Genomic DNA, 26,464 nt, shown 5'->3' with positions numbered 1-26,464 from the left:
TGAAGAGCGGTGGGTGAGAGGTGTTATAACCTTCTTGGAGAGCCATTAAAGTATTGGTTAATCCTAGGAAAACGTACCGGTTCCACTGTACAAAAATTTTTTGTACAAGTGTCGTACCTTTCCTTAAATAACCTATTGTGTTCTTTAGAAGTTAAATTAGGAATCGTAGGCGGAACTTAACATCATTGATTTCAAATTTAACTTATCTGTTCTTAATGATTTAGATTTGAATCGCAAGCGGAACAAAACACTATTGATTCAAATCTACCTAAGTTATTAATTCCATAAATATTAATTTCTAAAATTGGCTTCCAGGACTGCATGGCGAGGCACATAGCCTTCTTGGATATGGGAGCAACCACCACCACCTAGGCAAAGCCTTTTAAGGAAAGCTAATATTTATTTCCTTAAATAACTCTAGGTTAACCAAAAAGAACAATCGAATCACAAATTCGAAAAGAAGAAAACACAAACTCAAAAAATAAATTCGAAAGACTAGATCTAATTGCCTCTTGTATTTAGAATTCTTACAAAGAAAATAACTAGTATGATGCGGAAGAAAACTACTAGTTATACCTTCTCTTTGTAAGCTAATGACCTTGAGATCTTCTGCCGTATTCCTCGCCTCGCCTTGGACGTCGTGTGGGCGACGATCCTCCAAGATGAACACCACCCAAAAGAGCTTCTCCTCTTCTTCTAAAATCCGGCCACCAACACCACCAAGGAGAAGAGAGCAAAAGGGAAAAGAGAGAAGAGAGGGAGGGCCGACCACTTGATGATCTCCAAGCAAGAGAATAAGAATTGTATCTCATGGAGCTCCCTCACCCCTTCTTTTATATTACTTGCCCAAGGCAAATAAGGAAAAACTTTTTACAAAAATAAAATCATCCAAGAGTTTTTCCTTTTCCCTTTTTATTTTTCCTTTTCTTTCCTCTTGATTGAATCAATCACCAAATCAATGGTTGTGATCAATCCTATTTGGTTTTGGATTGAGCTTTGGCCAGCCCCTTGCTTGGGCACCAAGCAAGGTGGCCGACCACCATATTTAGGAAAGAAATAATAATTTTTTTTATAAAATTTTACAAGCTCTCTTTCCTAGAGTTAAAAAATGAAAGTTTTAAAAATTAAAACCATGTTTTAAAATTTAAAACTTCTCTTATAAAATTTCCTTTTTAACATGATGATAGAAAATTTTAATTTTAAAACTTATCTTCCTCCTTTTTTCTTAAACCATGAGGATGGTTTAAAAAGGAAATTTTTAAAACTTTTAAAACTCTCTATTAAAACATGTGGCCAAATTCAAATAAGGAAAGTTTTTAAAATTAAAATCTCTCTTTTAAAACTTATAGTTTTATACAAAGAGAAGATTTTAAAAATTCAAAAACAACTCTCCTTGTTTGAATATTGTGGCCAACCCCTACTAGCTTGGTCACCAAGCAATAGGGTCAGCCCTTTAAGAGGAGATGTGGCCGACCATTGCTTGGTCACCAAGCAATGGACCGGTCCCCTTCTTGGACACCAAGATGAGCCTTACTTTGGATGGACTTGAGGCTATAATGAGGCTACGACAGAGACCTAGAGGAGAAATTGGTTTTGTCCTTCTGATGAGCTTGAGTATCCCGTACTCGCCCGGAACACACAACTCAAGTTCATCGATAATAACTCATTCCACTAGAGAGTTATTACCGTACTACCGCACCAATCCCAAATTACATTATGGACTCCTTCTTATTATGAGTGTGTTAGTCTCCCTGTGTTTAAGATTATGAATGTCCACTAATTAAGTAAGTTACTGACAACTCACTTAATTAATATCTAGCTCCAAGAGTAGTACCACTCAACTTCATTGTCATGTCGGACTAAGTCCACCTGCAGGGTTTAACATGGAAATCCTTATGAGCTCCTCTTGGGGACATTCTCAACCTAGATAAGTAGGACACAGATTCCTTCTATAATCAACAACACACACTATAAGTAATATCATTTCCCAACTTATCGGGCATATTGATTTATCGAGCTAAACCTCACCCTTTGATAAGTCAAAGAAATAAATATTAAATATATGTGCTTGTTATTATATTAGGATTAAGAGCACACACTTCCATAATAACTAAGGTCTAGTTCTTTTACTAAGTCAGTACAAAAAGAACTTACCTAAATGATCCTACTCAATACACTTAAAGTGTATCAGTGTAATTTATTAGTCAAGATAAACTAATACTTAATTACACTACGACTATTCTGATGCTTTGTTCCTTTCCATCTTAGTCGTGAGCAACTATTTATAATTTATAAAGAACTGACAACATGATCTTCTGAGTATGACACCACACTCCATGTTATCTACTATATAAATTAATTGAACAATTACATTTAACAAATAAATGTAGATATTGACCAAATATGATTCTTTTATTTCAAAATAAATGTTTACAAAAGTTAGACTTTTAGTATACATTCTAACATGAAGATCTAGCACGAAAGGATGAAAAAGAAACGTGTCCTAGGACTTGATCCTGGATTAGCAGTACAGTTTAAAAGAAGAATATTACGCGATCTCGAGTGGTGTTGCACCAACTTCGAGAAAAATCCTATTACGAAAAAACTAGATTTGAAGATGACAAGAATACTGATTCCTGATCGACTCCGTAAAACTAAAAAATACCACGAAAAAGTGCTTGATTGGTGGTTGCACCAAATCGAAGCTACCCCGCTCTGATACCAATTGTAGGATCGAGAAGCGCTAGAGGGGGGGTGAATAGCGCTCGTGGCTTTCACTTTTCATATTCGGAAAACATTTGAGAGTAAAGCAGCGGAATTAGAAAACACTCACACAAAAAGGACCCAAGTGTTTTTTTACTTGGTTCGGAACCTTAGGCGACTCCTATTCCAAGACCCACGCTCGTTGAGCGTTTACTTTGGGCAATTCACTATCAGATCGCAAAGTATAAATATGTATTACAAAATCGAAATTAGAAAGCTATACTGATGACAGAATTACAAGAATTAAGGCTTCGGGTCGTCAAGGACTTTTCGTAGCTTAGTCGGAGTGTCTCGTGAACAGCATGTTACAGAAGGATCACTTTAGAATTGTTGTAATGAGCTGCTGGTCGAGTGCTCCTTATAAGGACTTTTAGAGGCGCCTCAAAGTCCCTTGAAGGCACCTCCATTCGCCGAGTCAGTCACGCGTGGATAAGCTGAAAAGAAGTCTTCGTCTATCCTGTTCAAGGCACCTCCATAAGCCTTGAAGGCGCCTCCAATGCTGTCCGAGGCGCCTCAAGCCACCATGAGGGTGCCTCCAGCTCCGCTGCGCGCAAACTCTGTTCCTTTGCACCCAAGGTGCCTCAAGCTCCATGAGGGCGCCTCGGGTACTGTTCATCCGAGGCTAATCTTGCTCTTTTGTCCCTGTAAAATATGTTAGTCCACAAACCAACCACATATCCTGCAAAACAAAGTTAGCACACATAATAATATGAAAGTTTGACAGTCATAGACTGTTCGGTTCTGATTTCATATTTCCGATCGGAAATCCTAGGTCGAACCGACGCCTACTGCTCTCTCTTCCGGGGAACGCATCCTCGCCTACTCTACTTAAGAGAGCGTACCTAATGCCAGTCCGGTCCTCCAGACCGACTAAACTTTTCGCCTAGGGTTACCACCCCTAGGACCTAGGGTTACCGCCCCTAGGACCCCTAGGACCTAAGGTTATCCCCCCTTAGGATTTCCACCACCTAGGGTTACCACCCCCTATGACCTAAGGTTGCCGCCCCTTAGGGTTTTCCTCCACCTAGGGTTACTACCCCCTATGACCTAAGGTTGTCGCTCCTTAGGATTTTCCTCCACCTAGGGTTACCACCCCCTATGACCTAGGATTACCACCCCCTAGGGTTTTCCACCTGCCTAACCGCAGTTAGGACTTTCCTGAAAAACCTCATTCACACATGTTAGATAACAAATAATCTTAACTTTGAATCCCTTGTCATTATTAAAACTTGGGTTCGATCGTCGGATACTTCCCACACCAACAGACTCATATTAAATTATATTTTTATTATAACATGGACAAAAATTATAATTTCCTTATAAAAACAATAAGTCTAAGATTAAATTATTTTTAAAATAAAAAATATGATAACTTTAGTTAAAATCTATTATATATCAAGTATTCTTATCTGAGAACAAAGACGTTTAACTCGTCGATAATGCGCTACTATTATTATTGATTAGGAAGGTGACGTGACTTCCATTTGTGAAGAAAATGAAGATTCATAAAAAATAAGTTAGAGTGATGGTCAGGGAAGTCCCCGTCGAAACCACTCTAAGGCTCAAGTCAGCTCTTTATGAAGAAGAAAGTGGTTGTTGGAAATTAGAATTTTGAAAGTGTCTGCATACCTTTGATCATGAGAGTCGACTACTTTTTATAGAACTGAACATGCATCTCTAGCACGTTCTTCCCGTGCCTCCTCGTTTCTCACTGTTGTGGCCATGTTCTCTGAAATAAATGTCCATTACGACCTATTTATATCAGAGTTAATAGCTTTGTTTTCTGTTTTCTTACAATAATGGCTTCATTATTCCTTATCCTCCAAGAATAGTGTAATACTTCATTACTCTAGTTCTTGATAGTTCGGACCGTTTCAATTTAGTTTGAAGGAACCTGAAACGTACATCAAAAGTAGACAGTCAGTAATCGGTAGTTTGGGGTAACTTGAAGTTGGGAGTAGCTAGGAGTCGGCCACTAAGCGTAGCCGAGAGTCAAGAGTAGTTGGGACTCAATCACTGAGCATAGTCAGGAGTCGAGAGTAGCTGGGAATCAGTCACATAATTAGGAGTCAGAAATTGGGAGTAACTGAGAGTCAGACACCGAGTATAGACGGGAGTCAGGAGTAGCTGGGAGTCGGCGATCGAGCATAGCCGGGAGTTAAGAGTCGAGAGTAGATGAGAGTCAGTTACTTAGTATAGCCGGGAGTCAAGAGTAACTGAGAGCCGACCACCGAGCGTAGCTTAGAGTCAACCTTGATTAATCCCGTATATTATTCTGATTTAATTATTGACCCTTTTAATCGTGGGATATCTAACAAATACCCCTGCATCCCCCACTTTTGTTAAAAATGGTAGATGATTATTTTTATTTAAATAAATACACTTTAAAAACATCATTAAAGTGAAGTTGAAAGAGTAAGAAATAGACACAGGCTAATATTAGTATATTATTTATTTTAAATTTTAAATAAAAATATTAAATTCTATATAAATATGATTTTAATTTATCTAATAAAATTTAAAAAAAATATTAATAATTTTCTTGAATATTTTAAAAAATTATCAAAACACTAAAAATTAGTGGGATAATAATTTTAGTGAAAATGTTATATAGCCATATAACACTTTTAAGCAAAATTACTGCATGATGATACACTACATATTATATAATTATTTGTCATCAAAATTATAAAAAAAAATTTACATTTTGCTTTTTTAAAAATAAAATATTTTCCATCTAAATTTTTAAAAAGTGTATCATTTTGACCCTATTAATTATGATATTTTTTTAAAAAAAACTGTATAGTTTTATAAAAATTATATCTTTTAATAGTTCTCATAGATTACAAATCTTGCAGCCGTTTCTTGAAAAATTATAGTTTATTTTTATTTTTTATTTTAAGAAAATTGTTACACATACCTAAACATATAAATTTTATTACTGAACTCCATAAAAAAATTATGATTTTTTATTTATGACAGTATGTCTTTTTTTGGGTCAAACTTGCCGACAATGATGATATCCTTCTAGATAATTATATATAATATTTATAAATTAATTAACTTTTATAATTATATCAGAATAAAAAATATTTTTGTATTTTTAGAATTATTTAAACTTCAAAACCATTTTTCTGTACATATTTTCACTTTCAGTTTTAGCTTTCATACCTATTTTCAAGCGTCAGATCGTCTCGCTTCGGTTCCTCCGGTGTCTGGCTGGTAGTGCTACATCCCCGCCACCTTGCGGCGAAGGTGGTGCCGCCGCCGCCGCCCCCTCCCTCGCCTCCTTTCAAATCAAATCCGATCTTCTCCGTCCCCAATTTGATACGCTCGCTAATGGCTTGGCTTCGATCTCTCTCTCGCCTATCCCGCTTCACTTCATCTTTTTCCTCTGGGATTCCGCCCGATCGATCCCCTTCCTCCTTCTCCGCCACCACTAGGTTTTCCGGATTCTGCTCCGGTGCTTCCACCTCGAACGGCTATGCTGGCCTTGGTCCTACGAGGCCCGGGCTGGACAAGCCGAGGTTGGTGGTGCTCGGAACCGGGTGGGCCGGATGCCGGTTGATGAAGGGCGTTGATGCCCGCCTCTACGACATCGTTTGTGTCTCCCCAAGGAACCACATGGTCTTTACCCCGCTTCTCGCCTCAACTTGCGTCGGCACGCTCGAGTTCCGCTCCGTCGCTGAGCCCATCGGCCGCATCCAGCCCGCGATCTCAACAGCCCCGGGTTCGTACTTCTTCCTTGCTCGCTGCACGGCTGTTGATCCTGATGCGCACACGGTGTGTTTCCCTTCTCTTGCTGATGTGAGCTTGTAATGCTAATCGAAGATTGTAGATCTTTGTTTGGGGGAATGTTAACAATATGAACCGGGAAATAACCCATCTGCTTATTAAAACGATACTTTGCAAGAAACCTGAAGATGATTTTTTTTTTTTTTTGAGTTTTTGTTAGTGGAATTGTTTTAATGCAACAATTAGATGCTTGATAATTTTCAGTTCAGAAAACTGTCGACATTCAAAGAATTGTCTTTTCTTTTTTTTTTTTTGTTGACATCTTGAATAATGATTACTACTACTACTGATAGGCTGAGAAGAATGGTGAGTTAGAAATGAATATACAGAAAAGATAAAAAGGAAAGAGAATTTCTTCATTTTGTAGAAAAGAAAATTGGAAGAAGTACAAAATAAAATCAGAGGAAGACAATTATGATGACAGTGGAGAGGCTCATAAAGGACGATCGGAGCTGGAATTGCTCCTTTAAGCATGAATATTAGGGACTTTGGTGCAGACTAGATGATTTTTCATCTGATTTAGACGAATTTGTTATGATAGAGAAGTGGACAAAATTATTCGCTTTCCTATTACCCTTTGCTTCCAAAAAATGATGAAAGTTTAATTTTTTTTTTCTTTTATTCTCCGGATTTTTTTCTCTTCCTCTTTTCTCTTCTAGGAAATGCAACCTTCGAGATCATTTTGGAATTTTTTGCTAGTATATGTTGCTTTTCCAAGGAAGGTAACTCAGATAAATCAGGGAAACATGAGCACCAATTGGAGCGTAGGTGGTAGAAAATAATATACTATACGAGAGTTTTTCATGATTCAATATGTTTTTTTTTGTGCATTGTTTAAAATGAAGCAAAAGGCAAATTTCTCTTTCCATATTTTTTTGGTTGGAATTGTTCTTTGGTTTTTGAGTGCAACAGATAATAATCATACTCACAGGGATAAACACTAAAAGGAAAAGGGATGAAAGAAGATTTAAATTTTAACCTTTTTGGGTTTTGTTCCTTTTAAGTTATTTACTAAGCCTTTTACCGTTAACATATTAGATGGAAATAATTGTATATGTTCTAATTCAACTCTTGGCATACCATAGATACCTTTTCCATGAAAGATTAGGACACTGACAAATAGTGTTTTATACAGGAAGGTAATAATACCAAAAAAATACTAAGCTGCCATTTTTCTCTTTGGCATTCATAAGGTACACTGTGAGGTTGTCATGGATCAAGAAGGTTTAGAAAATGCTAAAGAACCATGGAAGTTTAAGTTATCATATGACAAATTGATTATTGCGGCTGGAGCAGAGGCCTCAACTTTTGGTATACATGGTGTAAAAGAGCATGCAATCTTCCTGCGGGAAGTTCATCATGCCCAAGAGATTCGTAGAAGACTTCTCCTCAATTTAATGCTCTCGGATGTACCTGGTATGTTAATTATAGATTTGTAGCAATCAATCCCTTAAAATCTTAAAATGTTTCTGATGTTGCTTTTCCTAGTCTAAAAACAAAGATGTACAAATGTCAAACATCTCTATTGAAATTTATAGGCCATGACACAGAACTTGCAATTTTGAATTTGTGTACAGAAAAAGAAAAATGCCCTTTATCGTGAAAAACAATAGCTTGATAACAGTATTAAATGAAGTGGCATATGCCTTGGAGAAGTGAATTGCCACTTGCAACTTTTCTAGGCACGCATAGTCAATAAGACCTTCCACCAATTGTTTCTTGAGCAGTTAGACATCCAGACAAAATCCATGTGTCAAGGGATCAATCCCCCCCATTTGGACCCCTCCAAAAAAAATAAAATAAAAGACGTGATGACGGTTTAAATAGCAAGAACCCCTCTAAAATAGTGGGTTTCTTGCTTCTTAGCAAAGGTAGGTGGTTATGACTGGATAAGTGGGATGATACCTGCAGGAAACAGCTTCTCACGTATATACACTTGATAAATGCATGCACAATCAATTTTGCAATAAAACCATCAATAGTTTCATCATGTCAAAATAATTTTGGAATTTTACCACTGGTAATCCATAACACATTGGTTTTCTAGATCAGCAAGAGAACATATTTTAGATTCTAGAGCATGAACATCTGAAGATGCACTTGATAATTTTTCATTAAAAGAAAAGAAGTAAATAACCCAAATTGTTAAGAATAGACTTGCTTTTGTAATTGCTTCTTTCCATTTTCTTTGATTACCTTAATTGTACATAGGTGATAAGATATATATTTTCATTGCTGCAAATAAGGCAGGCTTCATGTAGCGGGAATGTATATATAATGTTGATTGAATTATTGAAATACTCTTGAAGCTTGCTTCATACAGATTTTAAGATTATTTATTATCTTACCATATTCTCGTCTCCTTCAGTCTAGAAACTATTTCTTAATAAGTTCTGTGTAATTTTTTTCCCAGCACCTGAAAGTTTCCATAGTCATCTTTAATATATCAGACATTTTATAACAGGCATATCAGAGGATGAAAAAAAGAGACTATTGCACTGTGTTGTAATTGGAGGAGGCCCTACAGGTGTTGAGTTCAGTGGTGAACTAAGTGATTTCATCATTAAAGATGTCCATGAACGCTATTCACATGTTAAAGACTACATCCATGTTACCCTGATTGAGGTATCTTTCCGCTTTTATCAGCTTTCTCATTTCTGATTTAGATTGTTGGGTATCCAAGTACTTGATTGGTGTTGTTCCTGGAAGAGAACATACCACCATAAAAAGCGGAAGACCACACAGTTTACTATCTAATATTTGGATTTTTTTTTTCTTTTGGTGGTGTTAGGCTAATGAGATATTGTCATCATTTGATGTTCGGCTCCGACAATATGCCACGAAGCAGTTAACTAAGGTGACTAAAAGCTCAATTATGATTCCTATTTTTTGTTAAGTTGTTTGCCTCGTCCATTTGTCGTAGACCAGAGGCCATCCTATGCATCCTTAAGTACAAACAAATTATTCAGGAAAGCATCACCTTTTGTAAGAGTTACTGATAATTTTTCTAAACATCTCGTTTTAATTGTGCTTGTAACCATGCTTGACATTATTGTGTTACTTGCATATCCTTTGATGCCCTTCTTTTGAGGTAGCTAACCTGTTATCACAAATTTTTATACGTATAAGTTGAAGGTTCAGGTCTTGTGATTCCACAGACAACATTTTTTAGCAATGTTGTGCTCTACTATTTGTCCCATGTTTAACATTATTCATAATTTCAGTTCTCTGGAACTCACAGAAGGTCATCATTTTTAGTGATTTGACTATGTATTGTACATCTTCTCAGTCAGGAGTTCGCCTTATGCGTGGGATTGTAAAAGATGTTCGACCTGAAAAAGTTATTCTTAATGATGGAACAGAAGTTCCATATGGGCTTCTTGTATGGTCTACTGGTGTTGGCCCTTCTTCATTCATCCAATCTTTAGAGCTCCCAAAGTCCCCTGGGGGAAGGTAGTCTTTTTCCTATCCAAATCTTGGTTTTTTGAAGATCATCAAGCAATAGTTGAATTTAATTCCATGCTGCGAATACTGGACATTTGAACTATGCACCTGCAACTTTTCTGGCTTTGTTCAGAGGTGAAACTTACATGGGTCAGCTAATTTAATATTTTCCAGGATTGGCGTTGATGACTGGTTACGAGTTCCTTCTGTACAGGATGTGTTTGCCATAGGTGACTGTAGTGGGTTCCTTGAAAATACAGGAAAACCAACACTACCAGCCTTGGCACAGGTTAGAAGCTTCTGCACTACTTTCCCTTGTGCTGTTCATGTCTTTCTGATGTTTGGCTCTGCTTCTAGTGTGCAAGTCACAGCTGCTGTTAAGGACATAAAACTGTATTTAGAATCAGATATTTTGTTATTAGTATTATGAATTTATTTGGTGTGATGAATCAAACCAAACTTCATTGCAAGTCATAATAAGTTTGTTAATATAACAAGATCTTTTTGGAGAAAGGTTGATATAATTAGGGATGTAAACGAGCCGAACGAGCCGAACAGTATTAGGCTCGAGCTCGGCTCGTTTAAATTATATTCAGGCTCGAGCTCGGCTTGAGCTTGAATCGAACTTTTATTACAAGGCTTGAGCTCGGCTCGTTTTGAAATTATCAAGCTCGCGAACAGTTCGAGCTCGGCTCGTTATTAGCTCGATTATCATAGTTAACGAGCTAATTCGTTAAACGAGATCGGGCTCGTTTTCGGGCTCATTTTTTTGGCTCGTTTTAAAGCTCGTTTTAAGGTTCGTTTTAGAACTCATTTTTTGACTCGTTTTAGAGCTCGTTTTTTGGCTCGATTTAAGGCTCGTTTTAAGGCTCGTTTTTTTGGCTCGTGAGCCTACAAACGAACATGTTCGCGAGCTCACGAGCCGAATATCCTTAAGCTCGAGCTCGGCTCGATAAAACTGTCGAGCTCGAAATCGAGCTCGAGCTCGGCTCGATAAGATAAACGAACGAACTCAAACGAGCTTTTTATTGAACCGAGCTCCGAATAACTCACGAACCGTTTGGTTCATTTATATCCCTAGATATAACAATTAATCATGTGGAATCCAATGCCATTATTAGTACAGATAATACCGCTTGATTTTGGCCTCTTCAACGAGTAACTGGCATGTTTTCTCAATATTGGTAAAGCAATTGTAAAGGCATTCATTTATATTTTACTTAATTAATGTTTAAAACAATGACCTGGTATGCCATATTGTAGCATATGAGCAATGTTATTTGTTGATATAAGTAAATAAAGTGTATACTTATTAACTTTTATCCTATCTACTTTTGAAGCCTAAATGTCCTAAGCCATCACATTTATAATGTTAATTAAGTTCTTTTCATATTTCCTGTATATTTTACAAGTTTTTTTTTTTAAGTTTTATTTATGTGTTACATGAGATAACACATACAATAACATATGGAAACAGGTAGCTGAAAGGCAGGGAAAATATCTTGCTAGCTTGTTGAACCAAATTGCTAAAGCTGGTGGAGGCTATGCAAATGCTGCAGCTAATATACAATTAGGTGATCCTTTCGTCTATAGGCATCTAGGAAGCATGGCAACTGTTGGAAGATATAAAGCTCTTGTAGACCTCAGGCAAAGCAAGGTAGCTCCCAACTTATCCTGCTGCTTACTATTATCTCAATTGTCACTTGTCATGAAATTTTAAACCATTGCATAACTGCCTCAGGAGGCTAAGGGACTTTCTCTTACGGGATTTATTAGCTGGTTCATCTGGCGATCGGCATATTTGACTCGTGTAATAAGTTGGAGGAATAGATTCTATGTTGCAATAAACTGGCTTACTACTTTCGTGTTTGGTCGTGATATAAGTCGCATCTGAAGTGAATAATCCAGGTACCACATTAATGTTTGCAATGCATTCTGTTCATACATTCTGTCCAGATACACCCCTTTCTTTGTTTGGCTCAAAGGACAATAAAAAGATATCAGCATATCAACGGTGAATTATGCATTACAAAGAAATGTAGTCATAGCAAATCGAGTAGGAGATAAAGGATTTTTTTCCCCTTCAGTAGTTGGATTGGTGGTTTCTTATGGATGTGATGATTTGTAGCAGGGAAATAGTTTTTAACTGTTATATTTACCTAGACGGCTACTCAACTAAAAACGTCAAGGATCATCTTTTTTGCTATCATATATTCATTATACATTCACTGCTTGTTAGTAGTGGTGTAGACTTTGCGTAGAAGTTAATCGAGGACAAGTATATTTTGGTGGTGATGATATATATTTGTTGCTCGATTAATTTTCTTATGAAGCTGATAACAACTTGCCTTCAGTTTCAGTTTCTAAATGCAGACCTTTAAACTGTTCTTGATTCTACTACTATCTTACAAATTAGAGAGGACTTACCACACTGGTAGCTATTCATTGCATTTAGCGCCTCAGTAAACTTTTGCTAGCTCGATTTCGAAGATATTGCATGAAATAAGCTGATAGCGATGTTCAAGATAATATATGGTTTATCTATCTTGTCTGTTAAATGGAATTTAGTATGTATCGTTCATTCACATTAAAGTAGCAGCCTTCCATTTAGATTGGAATTTGATTTTCTTTGATTTGATTACAGAAAGAAAGAAAAGTTCTTCAATATTTCTTTTAAGTTTTCTTTTGCATTCTTTTGAATTGTTTCTGCTCATTCAAGATGTTTACATAATTCATTTAGCATTATTTTTGTGATCACCATCATAATACTTTAATCGAGGCAAGGTGTCTCCCCATCCCACAACGTGAGACAGTTCTCTGTCATAAATATTTCAACATTTTGAAATATTTATTGATGAAAATAAAAGTAATGCGCTGACCATAAACCATCAAAAAATAATTCTTCTTTTTTTAATAAAATGAATCACGATGAATAATATTTTTTTCCCTCGCAGGTGCCAAATGCTTCTCCGCGTATCATGGTAGATATAGACCACTCAAAGACAATGGAAAAATAAAATTTATCTTCTTTTAATTCATGCGTTCTTGCTTATTCCTGGTGTGCTTGTTTGTAACGCAGACAAAATGAATACTTATGTGATTAAATGTATTATTGATGTTAGATATTTAACATACTTTTCATTGGGTTCACTAGAAATTTTTTTAGTCAATAGATAAAAAAATAAAGTTATATTTTAAAAATATAATATAAGAAAATATTGTTTTCATCCTTTGAATTGAATATAGCTTTCGTTATCTTCTACCGTCCGTCTACAATTGTGCGAGTCATCACATCATGATCGCTGAATTAAATATTTTAAAAGTCACAAACAAGTCCGCATAGAAATCCATGCGACTTTGTTCCTCCAACGTACTTCCAGCTATATAAAACCATGCCCTAACACCGTCCTCTTCAGATTTCTCATCTGAATCCGTTTTCCTTTCTGGTTCCTGCCATTCCGATTCGAATTCCATGGCCAGCACTAACCCCGATCGCGATGACGAGGCAGCGGAGACCGCTGCCGGCGAGGATGAAGATACCGGAGCTCAGATCACCCCCATCGTGGCCCTCTCGGAGGTCGCCGTCACCACCGGCGAGGAGGATGAGGACGTCCTGCTCGATCTGTGAGACTTTTCTTCCGTCTAATCGTTCTCGTACTTTCTTTCTAGATCTCGAGTTCTGATCATCTGGTTTGTCGTCAGGAAGTCGAAGCTTTATCGATTCGACAAGGAAGGGAACCAGTGGAAAGAGAGGGGCACGGGTAATTTGAAGCTTTTGAAGCACCAGAAGACCAAAAAGGTTCGTTTGGTGATGCGCCAGGCCAAGACACTCAAGATCTGCGCCAACCATCTAGGCGAGTGACCGATTCTTCGTGGGTTTGGTTTTTTCGTCCTTGTGGCGCTGGATCTGTGATTTCCTTTTTCCCTTCTACTTTAGTTCTTCCATCGATGAAGATTCAGGAGCATGCGGGGAATGATAAGTCATGTGTGTGGCATGCTGCGGATTTTGCTGATGGGGAATTGAAGGAGGAGATGTTCTGTATCCGCTTTGGCTCTGTAGAAAGTGAGCACTTTATCTTTTCTCTATCCAGTAGTTATGTGTTTCATACAAGTTGGACTGGGTGATTAAACTTTTACTGGTTGAAGCTATTGAATCTTAATCAAAACACTTCCACTATATCCATACTTGCACATATATATATGATTTACGTAGTTCATCTATCAGCTGCATTTTATTTTGGTAATACGAATAACCCAGGGTTAGTATTAAGTTTTTTTTTAGCTTTTTATGCATTGTTAATGTCAGATGCATTTCGTCTAAGAAAAAGTAGCCATTCTCTAGTCTGACTGAGCGTTGTACTGTTGGCTTTAACTTACTAAATTTAGCATCTCAAATTATTTAGCTTAGAGCTCAAGCTTGATTTTTCTTTTTCCAAAAAGAGACAAACATTGAGGCCTTATCGTGAAAAGTGGCTGTAGTTGTCACTTGGCATGAATTTTTAGCATGTCACTTACTTAAATTCCTAATGATTTGAAAATCTGAATACCTGCCAATTGCTTTAAGTTAATTGACATGGAACATATATATCAATTGCTTGTTTACTACCCTACATGCCTATTTCCTGTTTAATTTTAGGCATGCTTGACTCTATTTACCGACCTTTATGATTTCACAATCCTGGCTACTTTTGAACTTCTTTCCATTGCTAAACCATATTATTAATCATCACATGCCATGTGCTAATTCAGTGTGCGTATACATAGTTTAGTCTTGCAAATTTTTATCTGCAGCTTCACATAGTTACTTCCTGAGAGCTACTGTTGTTGTACCCTTGTTTACTTGAGTGAGGTAAGAGGTAAGAGTGAAGATAAGTAAGACTGAAGGAAGTAGTTTAATTGTGTGTTTTACATAAGGTCTGGAAGTAGAAGAGAAAGTAGTTTACATTAAGGGAAAATAATGTCACTTGATATTCTATTTTTGTTAGGCTTAAATTTCCTTTTGCTCCAATTTTCCCAAGATGAAATGAAAGAATTTAGATAAGGGTGGGAATCCAATGTAGGTATTGATTGACTTTCTTGCACCTCTTCTCTTCCATTGAATCAAGAGAAATTGAGTGATTCATATGCTTTTTTCTTTCCCTCTTATATCCATCTCTTATTTTTGCCAAGTAAATACACCATAACTATAAGGAAGAATGCAATTTATTTTTGACTCTCTTTTACTTTTCTGTTTTTCTTACAATGTTTTAAATTTACCATCTTTTCAAGTAGGTGTTATGTTCTGCTATTTGTTGTAGAAACTTTCTATCAATTAAATTTGAGTGGAAATAAAGAATTGGTTGAAATTAAATTTCTTCCTTCCCTCCTCTTTTCAAGATAAATAAGAGAAATCAATGAATTATTTTCTGCACTCCTGTTTGGTTTACTTCTCTAAGTGCATGCACCATTGGAGTTCTTGTACGCAGAGCGCAAGCCTTTTTTTTTTTTTTTTTTTTTGAAAAAGGATGTGCAGGTGCTAAAATGACACACTCATTTTATTATAATCATCATAGGAACCATGTCTCCGATACATCACCTACCCAAAACCTGCATGATTACATTCAGATAAACTTTTGCATGTTTTTCATCTGTTGCTCGTAGGTTGTAACTTTCCCTTGAACACCACACCTCTCATGGTTCATCAGCATCCTTGAATACTAGTGCTAGTTAGTTCTAGGAGGAGGTCTCTGTCTTTTTGCTGAGCCTCTGTAGCTCCAATTCTCCATTAAGTGTTTCCATTCCCTGAGCAAATCAGATAGGCTCAGCAACTCATCCCTGAAATGACACCGCATCTCTTCTTTCAAAGCACAAATAACCACCCATGTATCCCTTTGTCACCAGCTTTGTGTTTGCATCTTGCCACATTGCAGAATCAGTTCTTCCAGTAATGAGTGGGGAACTTGTTTGTCTCTACCATGTGGACCAACTAATCTAATCATGGTCCAACCCAACTTCTCTAATTCTGCTCTGCAGAAATGGCAAATAGCTTCAGACGATAAAATTCCATTTTCAATTAGCATGACTTTTGTGTTTACCCATTTCTTCAAGAGAAGCCATACCAGCAGGTGAGCTTTTTTTGGAACCATCGAGGACCATGTCATTTTCACACTCTTCTTGCACCTGTGTTCTTTCATCGATAAATCTTTTTCTGTTATGCTGCATTCTATTTTGTGATGTATGATTTACTGTTATACTGCAGAATGTAGGAACTTCATCGAGACAATCGAAAGCATCACTGAATCTCTTCAAAATAGTTCAGCAGAAGAGAGCAAGGAATCCTCTGAGGCCGCTGAACTCTTGCTTAATTTGAGGGTAGATGATAGTAAAGAAGCAAAGGATGTTCCATCAGCTGCTGATTCAACCAATCCAGAAGATGAGAAATCAGCAACAGAATCCAAAGCCGAGGAACAACCCACCAAATCCAAGGATTGATATTTGATTCTGGTCAATTTGAATTTGTTCAGGTGATACGAAGATGCGGGTCAGGGCTTGTGTTCTTCTGGTAAGCATATTTGAGTTCAGAAGTCACGTTTGGTCTCGTCATGGACTTTACCGTTTATATTATTGTTGTATGGTTTCATTATTCTCTCTTCCATTGCATGTTTACGAAAGAGAAGCGCTCATCTTTCTGTTATTGATGTTTGGAACTTGCTACTGAGCGCTGAAATTTGTTGCTTCTCCCCAATTACATCTTTACTACCTAAAATTATAAATACAAAAATATAAATAGGATAATAAAAAATTAAAATATATATATATATATATATATATATATATATATATATATATATACATACAGAGAGCTTATGCTACGGTGCTTCTCTTGCGGTTCCGTGCGGTGAAGGCGTCGTGGCGATTCCACGTCACCCGTGTGAGAGGTAAGTTGCGTAAAAGGTGAGAGAAAAAAAAATCACGCAACCCTCATTCCTCTCCTCTTCCTCTCCCAAGCCCTAGCAGAAGCGCCACTCAACCATTCGCACATTGCCTCTCTCGCCCTGAGCCCCTCTCCTCTCGCTCTCCGCGAGCCTTAATGGAAGTGCTGCTCAACCCTTCGCACATCGCCTCTCTCGCCGCTAGCTCTCACTCGCCAGCCGCGGGCTCTCCCTTCGCACATCGCCTTTCTCGTCGCGAGCTCTCCCTCGCCAGTTGAGAGCTCTCCTTTCGCACATCGCCTCTCTCCCCTGCGTCGAGCCCTCTCCTGCTGCGACCTCTCCCTTGCCACCTGCGAGCTCTCCCTTCGTACATCGCCTCTCTCGCCTTAAGCATAAACACTCTGTCGTGATTAGCCACTGATCTCTATTCTCGCCTATGCGAGCTCTCCCTACGCTGCGATCAACCCTCAACACCAAAAATCACAGCTGGCAGTCTCTTGCCCGAAATTTTTTTTAGGGTTTTCGCCGATAAAAGCTCCATTTTTCTATTTAATGTTGATTTTTGAACTGTTCCCAACAAATAATGAAGTCGTTAATGATGTGAATGGATATTCTGACCAATGCCGCATATTTACTCCTATACTTCATCGCATTTCTCAGCAAATGAAGTCATTAATGATGTGAATGGGTATTCTGACCAATGTAGTGTCTTTGATTGAGAATGGGAAACCGGAGCTTTACTTATAGCTGATATAAGGACCTTTACCTTCTAATGCCTAAGTAAAATCCCAAGCAACCATGCATTGTCCTAATTAATAATTAGCCACCATGATCTAAGAAATTTGAGTAGTTATAGTCTACCTGAGTAATTCTAACATGGTGCATATTTACTACATTATACTGGAATTTATTAACTTTCAGATGTTTGAACATAGCCTTATGCACTACTTTAGTGTTTCTTTCATAAGAATTTGTTTCTGTATATTAAAATCATTTCTGTTTTATTCTATTATTATACTTTAGATAACTGTTAGAGTTTAGTGTCTTTGTCAAGTTAATTGGAACAAATTTTATTTTTTTTTCTATTGTTAAATATAATACGAGGGCGTCCAGAAATGGAAGAAAATAGAGTTGATGATCAGGAATTCATTCCCCAAGTTGCAGATGATCGAAAGCCAAAAATTGGAATGGAATTGTAAGTCTTCTACAATAATGCCAACTGTATATCTTAGTTTGAAAAATCAATTTAGGAGTCTTGTGTTGTAACTCTTATTTGCATTTTGGTTTTGGTTTTATTGCAAGGATGATAACCTTTGTAAAGTAATTCGATAAAAAGATAAAAAGAAATGAGCGACTCTTCCTCTAGTCGCTCCTGTTAACATAGTGAATGACCAATTAGTTTGCCCATATTGCTTTCTCTCTCTTTATCTTTAAAATTGTCTTCTTCTCTGATCCATTGCAGTATGTTTGCCGACTCTTGTAGGAGGCTGAGAATTATGAAGGGTTCAAATGCAATTGGAATCGGTAAAGGTAGTCAAGATTTCATTGAAGAATATCCTGATTTATTATTTGTATGCTAATGTGTTTAATGGTGTTTGTAAATGTGTTGCAGCTCCAAAGGCCATGGAGAAGTCCAGGACCAGGAACTAAGAGCAAGATGTTGTTGAATCCCTGAAAGAAGAAGAAGAAGAAGAAGAAGAGAAATCAAAGCCAGAATTTGTAATTTTCTTCCAGTTTCTATCTTGACTATGAATGAAATAGTTGTAATGTACTACTAGTCTGTTCATCGTATTCCTAATGTTATTGATCCATTAGAGTTCACTTTTGAATGGAAATAGTGGTTTTACACTTGAGGAACAAAGTTCGAAATCCAGTACAAGGGGATGTATATATAGATCATGGTTGCAACACTCGTCTGAATGTCCAGTATCTCACCTTCTCTTTGTGAGCAAATCCTAGTTCATATGCATGCTTGATTTCTTAGCATCACTCACACCTTTGCGAACCTTCCACGTACTCGAGGCTGGTTCTCCGCAAGAACCTTCCTACAAGCGTACTGGGAAGCACCAAAATATATATATTACAACGTTTTCAGTTGTAGCTTACAAGAGAATGAACTCGATCTATCCATTGTTCCTTGAACATAAACGTGGTAAATGTGTGTTATCTTTCTGACTGGAGTCAATCTCATAAAGTGATGATTGAATTTCCTTCAGGAAGGCTTTACAACACCCGCCGGAAGTTAGTTAGCAGTGGACATTTTGAATTTGAAGGCAGCTGAAGACAGACAATTTATCTTTAATTTTTTTTAAAAAAATATTTACGGTGCTATTTCTGGTAATTTTGAACTCAATTTTGGTTGTTCGTTAAGGCCTAAATCCCATATTTATTTGTACAAGCAAATAATTGTACAACAAATGGTAGTATCAACATATAATTATTCCATTAGTTAATTATTGTTCTAAATTTCCAAATATTAGCAAAGGTTTATAAAGAAGATTTATCTTTCATCTATCCATTATTATTATTATTATTTATTTATTTATTTATTTAGTTATGTGAAACATTGTGTACATTTATCATTTCAAACGTTACAAAATTTTATTATGAAGTTTGACATCGTGCATAAATGCTATTAGAACCTATGCAGATTCATCATTTTGGAACAAGCCATCAACAACATTATTAAGCCATCAACAACATTATTGCTTGGTTTAGGTTCAGCAATGGATCATCATTCTGTTCTATGTACAAGGATATCAGTTAATAATTTACAGAGAATAAATGAAAAGGTAAAAATAGAGGAGAATACAATTAAAACACTTGAGAATAAATTAGATGGATCTGTGAAACCTAGCTCTTTAGAAGCTGGGTGGAATACAATACAAAGGTGCTCCACTTGACTTGTCTGCAAGCTGGGTGGAATGCGAACAGAATCTTCGAAATCATCTGCGTAATGTTGAAATTCAGCAAACAAAAATGAATCTAAGTTTTTATTGAAGGAATGTCTTATAACCACTGCATCAACCAACCCTTGTCTTTGCAGTAGAACCCAATGGCCAATGATGGATCGATCGCACGATTTATGCCTCAAGTGAGCTACTTGAGAGGGAAAAGGTACATGTTCAAAAATGCAAGTGGATGAAACAAAATACCTGCAGTGGTATGAAGAGCAATCAGCTTCCTGGTCATCCATCTTGATATCAACAGCCTAGTTTAACAGTAGTTATTTAGTGTCTCTGACAAGATAGATCGAACACAAGCAACTTTCCGATTTCAAGAAAGAGAACAAGATATCATATTTCTGTTCAAGATGACAAAAAATTGAAAAAAAAAGGTATATGTTTTTAAGCTATCAAGGAACCATAGTGGCTTAATTAGCGACTTGTATGTTTCTAAGAACCATATTTCTGAGTTAATGAAGAGACTGTAAGTAAGAAGTGTAAGAAATCATTTCTTCCATTCAACATCTTGTATACAATGACACATGACAGATTCCTCAGAACAGTATGAAAGCAAATTAGTAGGGCAATTGGTTTTTAGTAAACATGATAATTGCTCATGAACTGAGAACGATCGAAAAGAAAAGAAAATATGCATTGATAAATTTTATACCGAAAATATGCATTGATAAATTTTATACCGAAAATATGCATTGATAAATTTTATACCGACTGAACTTCATGAGGGTCCAAGTAGAGTGCCTTCTCATCTTGCACACCATCAGTATAGGTTGAGGCACCAGGTTTACCACCTAAGATGCCGAGGCATTGTGGAAATGCAAACATTTCCCACAGCAAAGGAATATACCTGCAAAAATATGACACATACTAAGAGCAGCTGGGAAGATACTCAAGGAGATAAACACCCCAAATATCAAACAAAAAACAATTATAGAAGATTTGAAAAACAAATGCAAACATGATCTAAGAAAGTAACACTGCCACCGTGCCGCCTAGAAGCCAGACTAAAACCATGATAAATGGATCTTAACTGTATTTGAAGTAAGACTAAGTATACGCAAAACTGACCCAAGCTATATTCACCATCCAGGTGCCCTGATTTGCAAAGGGAAAATATATGATTCCTCAGAAGTCACTCGTCATATTTGAAGTCCAGATATGGCGCATATAATATCATGGACGCAAAGAGTCCATAGCCATATAGTTAGACTAATATTTTGAATAAAGGAGCATAACCAAAAACTATACATAATATCATTAATATCTAGAACATATGAAAATGTTTTATTGTATCATTAATTTTTTTTTCTGGACAAGTTCAAATCTTCACAGTGGGAAAAGATAAATCAAAAGTATCACCCTTGATACACTAGAGAAATGCTATATTCAAATTTACCTGGGGTTGATTTTTTCTAAACCAAGAACCAAAGGCACCAGAAGTAGTATAGGTGCCCAATCTTGTTGCCCTTTGTTAAAATCATGACAAAGTCTAGCAGCAACATCAATGCAAACAACTGGAGCTCCACCTTGTTCCCCATCTTTATCACCTGAAACAATATATAGAACCATGGGAAACCTTTGTTTGCGTTTTTCATGATCATATTGTTCTTTGCTAGTGTTGATAATCATTTCCCATGTTCGACACATAGCATAAGGAGCCAACCAGGACCCAGCAACCAAACCATAAGCCTTCCTAGCTTCAAGAAGATTGTGTATTGAAAAAGCGCACGAGCTAGAATCACCAAAAAGATGTAGAATTTCAAGATACCAAAGATCGTATGGCTGCAAATCAACATTAAATCATTATAAACGTTCAGCCAGAAAATTTTGAAGTTTTCTCACTAGATTGGAAAATACATTTGTTCAAGACAAAAGAATAGATTTTACAAGAGGCAACACAGATTTTACCCTAGTTCGGCGGAGAGAAATGCCCTAGTGTCGAGGAAGATCAGCTGCGAGAGAACGCGACGAGGAGTCTCGCGGCGAGAGAGGAACGCGACGAGTAGAGGAGGGCGGCTCTGCTTCGCGACGAGCTTCGGCGAGAGAGGGAGGTGCCTCTGCGTCGCGAGGAGGAGAGGAGGGCGGCTCTGTTTCGCGACAAGCTTCGACGAGAGAGGGAGGCGGCTCTGCTTCGCGACGAGGAGAGGAGGGCGCTCTGTTTCGCGACGAGCTTCGGCGAGAGAGGGAGGCGGCTCTGCTTCACGACGAGGAGAGGAGGGCGGCTCTGCTTGCGACGAGCTTCGGTGAGAGAGGAGGGGATTCGTAGAGGGAGGAGAGGCGCGACACAAGGAGAGGGAGGAAGCAGAAAAATCGCGGCGCCTCTTGTGCTAGGGTTAGCGTAGAGGAAGGAAGGAGAAACAGGCGCCACGATTTTTTTTTTTTTTTGAAGGCTTTGATGACATGCTAGGGTTATTCTCACGATGATGTGGAATTTGCCATGTCAGCTCTGCGCAGGTTATCTTGCCAGCTCGGATGAAGCGAATGGGCTGCGCCGCAGCAAAACCGCACAGGAGCACCGCAGCATACGATCTCTGACATATATATATATATATATATATATATATATTCTGAAATAAGATGGAAAAGTTTTGAGAGATTTTTTCTTTAGAATATTTGTTTTAAGTAATTGTTTTTTTCCCCTGAAGCGAAGATGATAATTTTTCCTGAAGCGAAGATTTTATCACTAGATTCAGGTTTCCTAATTGAGTTATAGGGTTCAAGTTAAAAGAAATAAAAAAATAAATAAATTTTAAATATTTATGAGGTATATAATGTGATTTTTTAATTAAGTTATAGTGTTCAAATTAAAAAGTTTTAAGATTTTATTTTAAAGATTCAGATTTTTCAATTAAATTATAGTGTCCAATTAAAAAATAATAATTAAGCGTTTACTAGGTATAATAATATATTTGAAATTTATATTGAAGAAAATATTTATTTTTTATTTGTTTAAATATATATATATATATATATATATATATATATATATATATATAATATTTGAAGTTTGTATGGAGTGTGCTCGGTAAGGTCCTTGGATAATATACATAATATTATTAATCTGCATATTTATTTTAAAATTTTTGTTTGGATGTGGTTAAGACATTTAGAATTTTGCATTTAAGGTTTAAGGTTCAAATTATAGTATTAAGTAAAAAAAAATTGAGTGTGCGATGCTATGAGAACTGTCCATGGTTGTTGCTCACCGTGGGTGAGTAGGATAGCACAATTATATACACACATAAACCAGAATGATACCCTATACATCTTTATGTGAACGACTATATATGACATTTGACGTGGGTGAACTTATGCGATCAAAATCTATTTTTTTTATTTTCCTCTCTTATCTACATGCAATAATTCTTCTCTCCTCTTTTTTTTTTAATGAAAAGGTAAATATATATTATCAAAAATGCACAAAACATACAAGGTGATCATAGAATCCCTTATGTCATGTCTGACGAAGTATCAGATCTGGAAGGAGAATCATGGTTATGTACATGTGCTCACTCATGTACCACCTATCCATGTCTCCTCTACACATGCTGGATGCAAGCTCAGCCTCAATACCATATACTGAAGCTGAGGTATCAATCAGCACTGCCTACTATCTCTATTCAGCTGCTCATGTGTTCGCATCATCAATGTCCATGCTATGTCATGTGTCTCCTGGTGTCCCGCACCTTCTCATCTCCTCCATGTATCTCGCATCTCCCATGTATCTGTGAGTCTCTAGTGACTCTAAGCAGTCTCAATCCATCTCCTCTTGTGTCATGGGCCAATGGCATTGGCCCATGAAGTCACTTTGAGTAAGTGACCAACTATCAACGGATTTGGCGTGCTTTTACCGCAAGTCATTTGTTGTGGGCTAGATAGGTCTTTATGGTGGACCTATGCACCCTTCTAGGCTTTTTGGCAAAAGCCCAACCATAAACGGATTTGACGTTGTCCTTACCGTGAGTCGTTTGCTGCGGACTAGATAGGTCTTTATGGTGGACATATTCACCCTCTTGGGCTTTTTAGCAAAATCCCAACCATAAACGGATTTGACATGTCTTTACCGCTAGTCGTTTGCTGCGGACTAGATAGATCTTTCTAAGGCGAATCTATGCATTTGTACATTACTCTCATCCCCTATATGCTCCCATATACAGTTCTCATGCTCTACTACATGACTCTACCCATTGTGGTCTCTCCTCACCTACAGTACTCTCATCCCATATGGTAATCCACATGCAGTCCTCACGCCCTACTGCATGACTCCATCCTCTATGGTATCACCTCGCTGCTCTCCTCAACATACACTCAGACTATGGTACCATCTGTGAGCTCCAACCATGGCAGTCGTGTGCTTCTGCAAGTGTCTAGCATCCCATCAGCATCCTGCTCCGGTAGGCGTCAATGTATCCCTCCTGCCAGTAAATAAAGGGCATCTCTGTGTCTAGGTCATCCGCCGGTGGGTGTATCTGAAAGGAGGTATCCGTCGCCATGGTGGTGTTGTGAAATGCCAATGCCAGTAGTCCTTCATGTGTAGTCTCAGACACTACTAGCTCCTGATCAGGTACTCAAGTCTATTTTTTTCCCTTTTTTTGTTTTTTTTTACCAAGGCGGTACTTTAGCTTAATGGAGAGTATCAGCTAGAGTATCACCCCAGTTTAGTATCTGTACAGGAGAGTATGCATGTATGACATACCTCAAAACTCTGATGTAGATACAGTATGAGCCTAACTACTCTCTAGCAGGTCTGTCAGTATCCTATCTGTTGGATCGAGAATTCGCTAGAGGGGGGGATGAATAGTGATTAAAAAAAATCGAGTAAGCATGCAGCGGAATAAGAAAAGCGAAAAGAAAGAGCAACACTAACACAAGTATTTTTTTTACTTGGTTCAGAGCCTTTGGCGACTCCTACTCCAAACCCCCGCACTCATCGAGTGCTTTCGTTGGGCAATTCATTAGTAATTCGAAAAGGATTACAATAGTAAAGTACAGAACTGCTTTTAAGAAATTAATATCGATAATAAAAAAAGGGAAGTAGCAACACTTTGTCGGAGAGACGTCGCAAGAGCACGGGAGAGCAAATCGTTCATTGTTGTACTCTGGCTCGAGCCTTTACCCTCCTTATATAGGACGTTCGAGGTGCTTGGATCCCTTCGGGCGCCCTAAATGTGACGTAGCCGAGCCAACCATTGATTTCCACGTGGCGAAGCGACGTTGTGGATAAAACTTGCCTCCGGACGCCCGGATCCCTTCCGGGCACCCGGACCCTTGTTTTCCAGCTGTCTCTTTCCTGCAAGAAAACGTTAATCCGAGGCAATGTAAATTATATATCCTGCAAAATAGAGTATTACACCAATTTATAATAAAACAAAATAGTAATTAGATTCCGTCTCCTCGAGATCAGAATCTAGTCACGATCTCGATTTAGATATCTGAAATGGATCTAAGTCGGATCGACGCCTAATGTTCCCTTCTCGGGAATGCGTCCTCACAATCACTCCCCTCCAATGACTTACCTTCACTTACCTGCCAGACGTCCGGTCAGCCCTTCGACCCGTCTGGACTTCGTGTCAGCTACTTGGTCGGCCCGTCAACCTAGCTGAGTTTCCCTGCAACACTGAGTTAGCACAGTATTAACAGAATTCAAGTATAACCTAGGATTACCTCCTAGGGTTGTCTAGCTTCACTCACTGGGACTTCCATTGCCTAGCTTCACTCACCAGGACTTCATCCACCTAGCTTCACTCACTAGGGTCTGACTTCACTCACCAGGACTTCCTCCACCTAGCTTCACTCACTAGGGCCCGACTTCACTCATCGAGACTTCCACCACCTAACTTCACTCACTAGGGTCCGGCTTCACTCACCGGGACTTCCACCACCTAACTTCACTCACTAGAGTCTGACTTCACTCACTGGGACTTCTACTTTGCCTAACCTTTGGTTAGGATTTACTTTTGCTAATCATCTAGTCCTGACTAGACTTCTCTCTCTCAAACATCAAGTCCTGTTTGGGTCAACCCTTGGTCATATTGTCAAACATCGAAACTCTAGAGGTCAATTGCACCAACACTATCTACATGTGTGATGACTATGCCCTCAAAATGCATGCTCTTGCCAAGTGTTCTAGGGAGCTACACTATAGCGCTACAAAATGCATGTTATCTCTATGCTAACCTATATGAATGCTATGATGTACGCCCCTAGAAGGGGTCATGTATGCATGCATGATATGAAAGAAGTATCAATGATGCCCAAGTACCTGATCCGCTAGTACCCCAAGTGTCCTGAAAACATGTATTTGTGTCTTCCTGAAGACCAACACACCATCAAATCGTTTCCTCTCGAACATGCTGTAGTTCCTTGCCATCCATACATGATGTATCATCGTTGACATGGCAAGGTGGCGGGCCCTGGCCAAGGTAGAGGTCCCCTGGTACTAGTGCCTGAAGGTCTGCAACATGCATTAATAGGTGGCCATCTGAGGGCGCATCTGTAACCATCTTCTCACACGCCCTCACAGCTATTGGATCGGCTGACATCTAAAACAAGGCATGATCCACCGTCTCCTCATCATGTGTGTAGAAG

General features: G+C 38.0%; 3 protein-coding genes across 7 annotated transcripts; 2 read left to right on the top strand and 1 right to left on the bottom strand.

Annotated features, from left to right (window-relative positions):
• Window positions 1–5,924: 5,924 nt before the first annotated feature.
• LOC121980650 (internal alternative NAD(P)H-ubiquinone oxidoreductase A2, mitochondrial-like) lies at window positions 5,925–13,132 on the top strand. Its single transcript, XM_042532780.1, has 9 exons — window positions 5,925–6,546; window positions 7,752–7,974; window positions 9,023–9,183; window positions 9,350–9,415; window positions 9,848–10,011; window positions 10,177–10,291; window positions 11,480–11,659; window positions 11,744–11,910; window positions 12,957–13,132. The coding sequence occupies exons 1-8, from the start codon at window positions 6,103–6,105 to the stop codon at window positions 11,894–11,896; spliced, it is 1,506 nt and encodes a 501-aa protein (XP_042388714.1). The 5' UTR covers window positions 5,925–6,102; the 3' UTR covers window positions 11,897–11,910; window positions 12,957–13,132.
• A 268-nt stretch (window positions 13,133–13,400) lies between these two features.
• Window positions 13,401–16,726, top strand: LOC121980653 (ran-binding protein 1 homolog c-like). Its single transcript, XM_042532786.1, has 4 exons — window positions 13,401–13,626; window positions 13,705–13,856; window positions 13,940–14,065; window positions 16,241–16,726. Exons 1-4 carry the CDS (start codon window positions 13,475–13,477, stop codon window positions 16,471–16,473), a joined length of 663 nt encoding a protein of 220 aa, XP_042388720.1. The 5' UTR covers window positions 13,401–13,474; the 3' UTR covers window positions 16,474–16,726.
• A 2,878-nt stretch (window positions 16,727–19,604) lies between these two features.
• On the bottom strand, window positions 19,605–22,266 carry LOC121980651 (cysteine protease ATG4B-like). 5 transcript variants are annotated; one of them, XM_042532782.1, is made up of 6 exons: window positions 21,785–22,266; window positions 21,540–21,658; window positions 21,273–21,423; window positions 20,585–20,723; window positions 19,946–20,124; window positions 19,605–19,828 (listed from the first exon to the last, which is right to left on the bottom strand). In XM_042532782.1, exons 2-6 carry the CDS (start codon window positions 21,559–21,561, stop codon window positions 19,648–19,650), a joined length of 672 nt encoding a protein of 223 aa, XP_042388716.1. In that variant the 5' UTR covers window positions 21,562–21,658; window positions 21,785–22,266; the 3' UTR covers window positions 19,605–19,647. The 5 variants fall into 5 exon arrangements, with proteins under 5 accessions (XP_042388716.1, XP_042388715.1, XP_042388717.1 ...); XM_042532781.1 differs by having other exon boundaries at window positions 21,273–21,658; window positions 21,785–22,265; XM_042532783.1 differs by having other exon boundaries at window positions 19,605–19,862; window positions 21,273–21,658; window positions 21,785–22,264.
• Window positions 22,267–26,464: the final 4,198 nt, after the last annotated feature.

This window comes from Zingiber officinale, chromosome 5A (genome assembly GCF_018446385.1).
Source record: "Zingiber officinale cultivar Zhangliang chromosome 5A, Zo_v1.1, whole genome shotgun sequence".
Lineage (NCBI taxonomy): Eukaryota > Viridiplantae > Streptophyta > Magnoliopsida > Zingiberales > Zingiberaceae > Zingiber > Zingiber officinale.
This window is presented reverse-complemented; position numbering and strand designations above follow the sequence as displayed.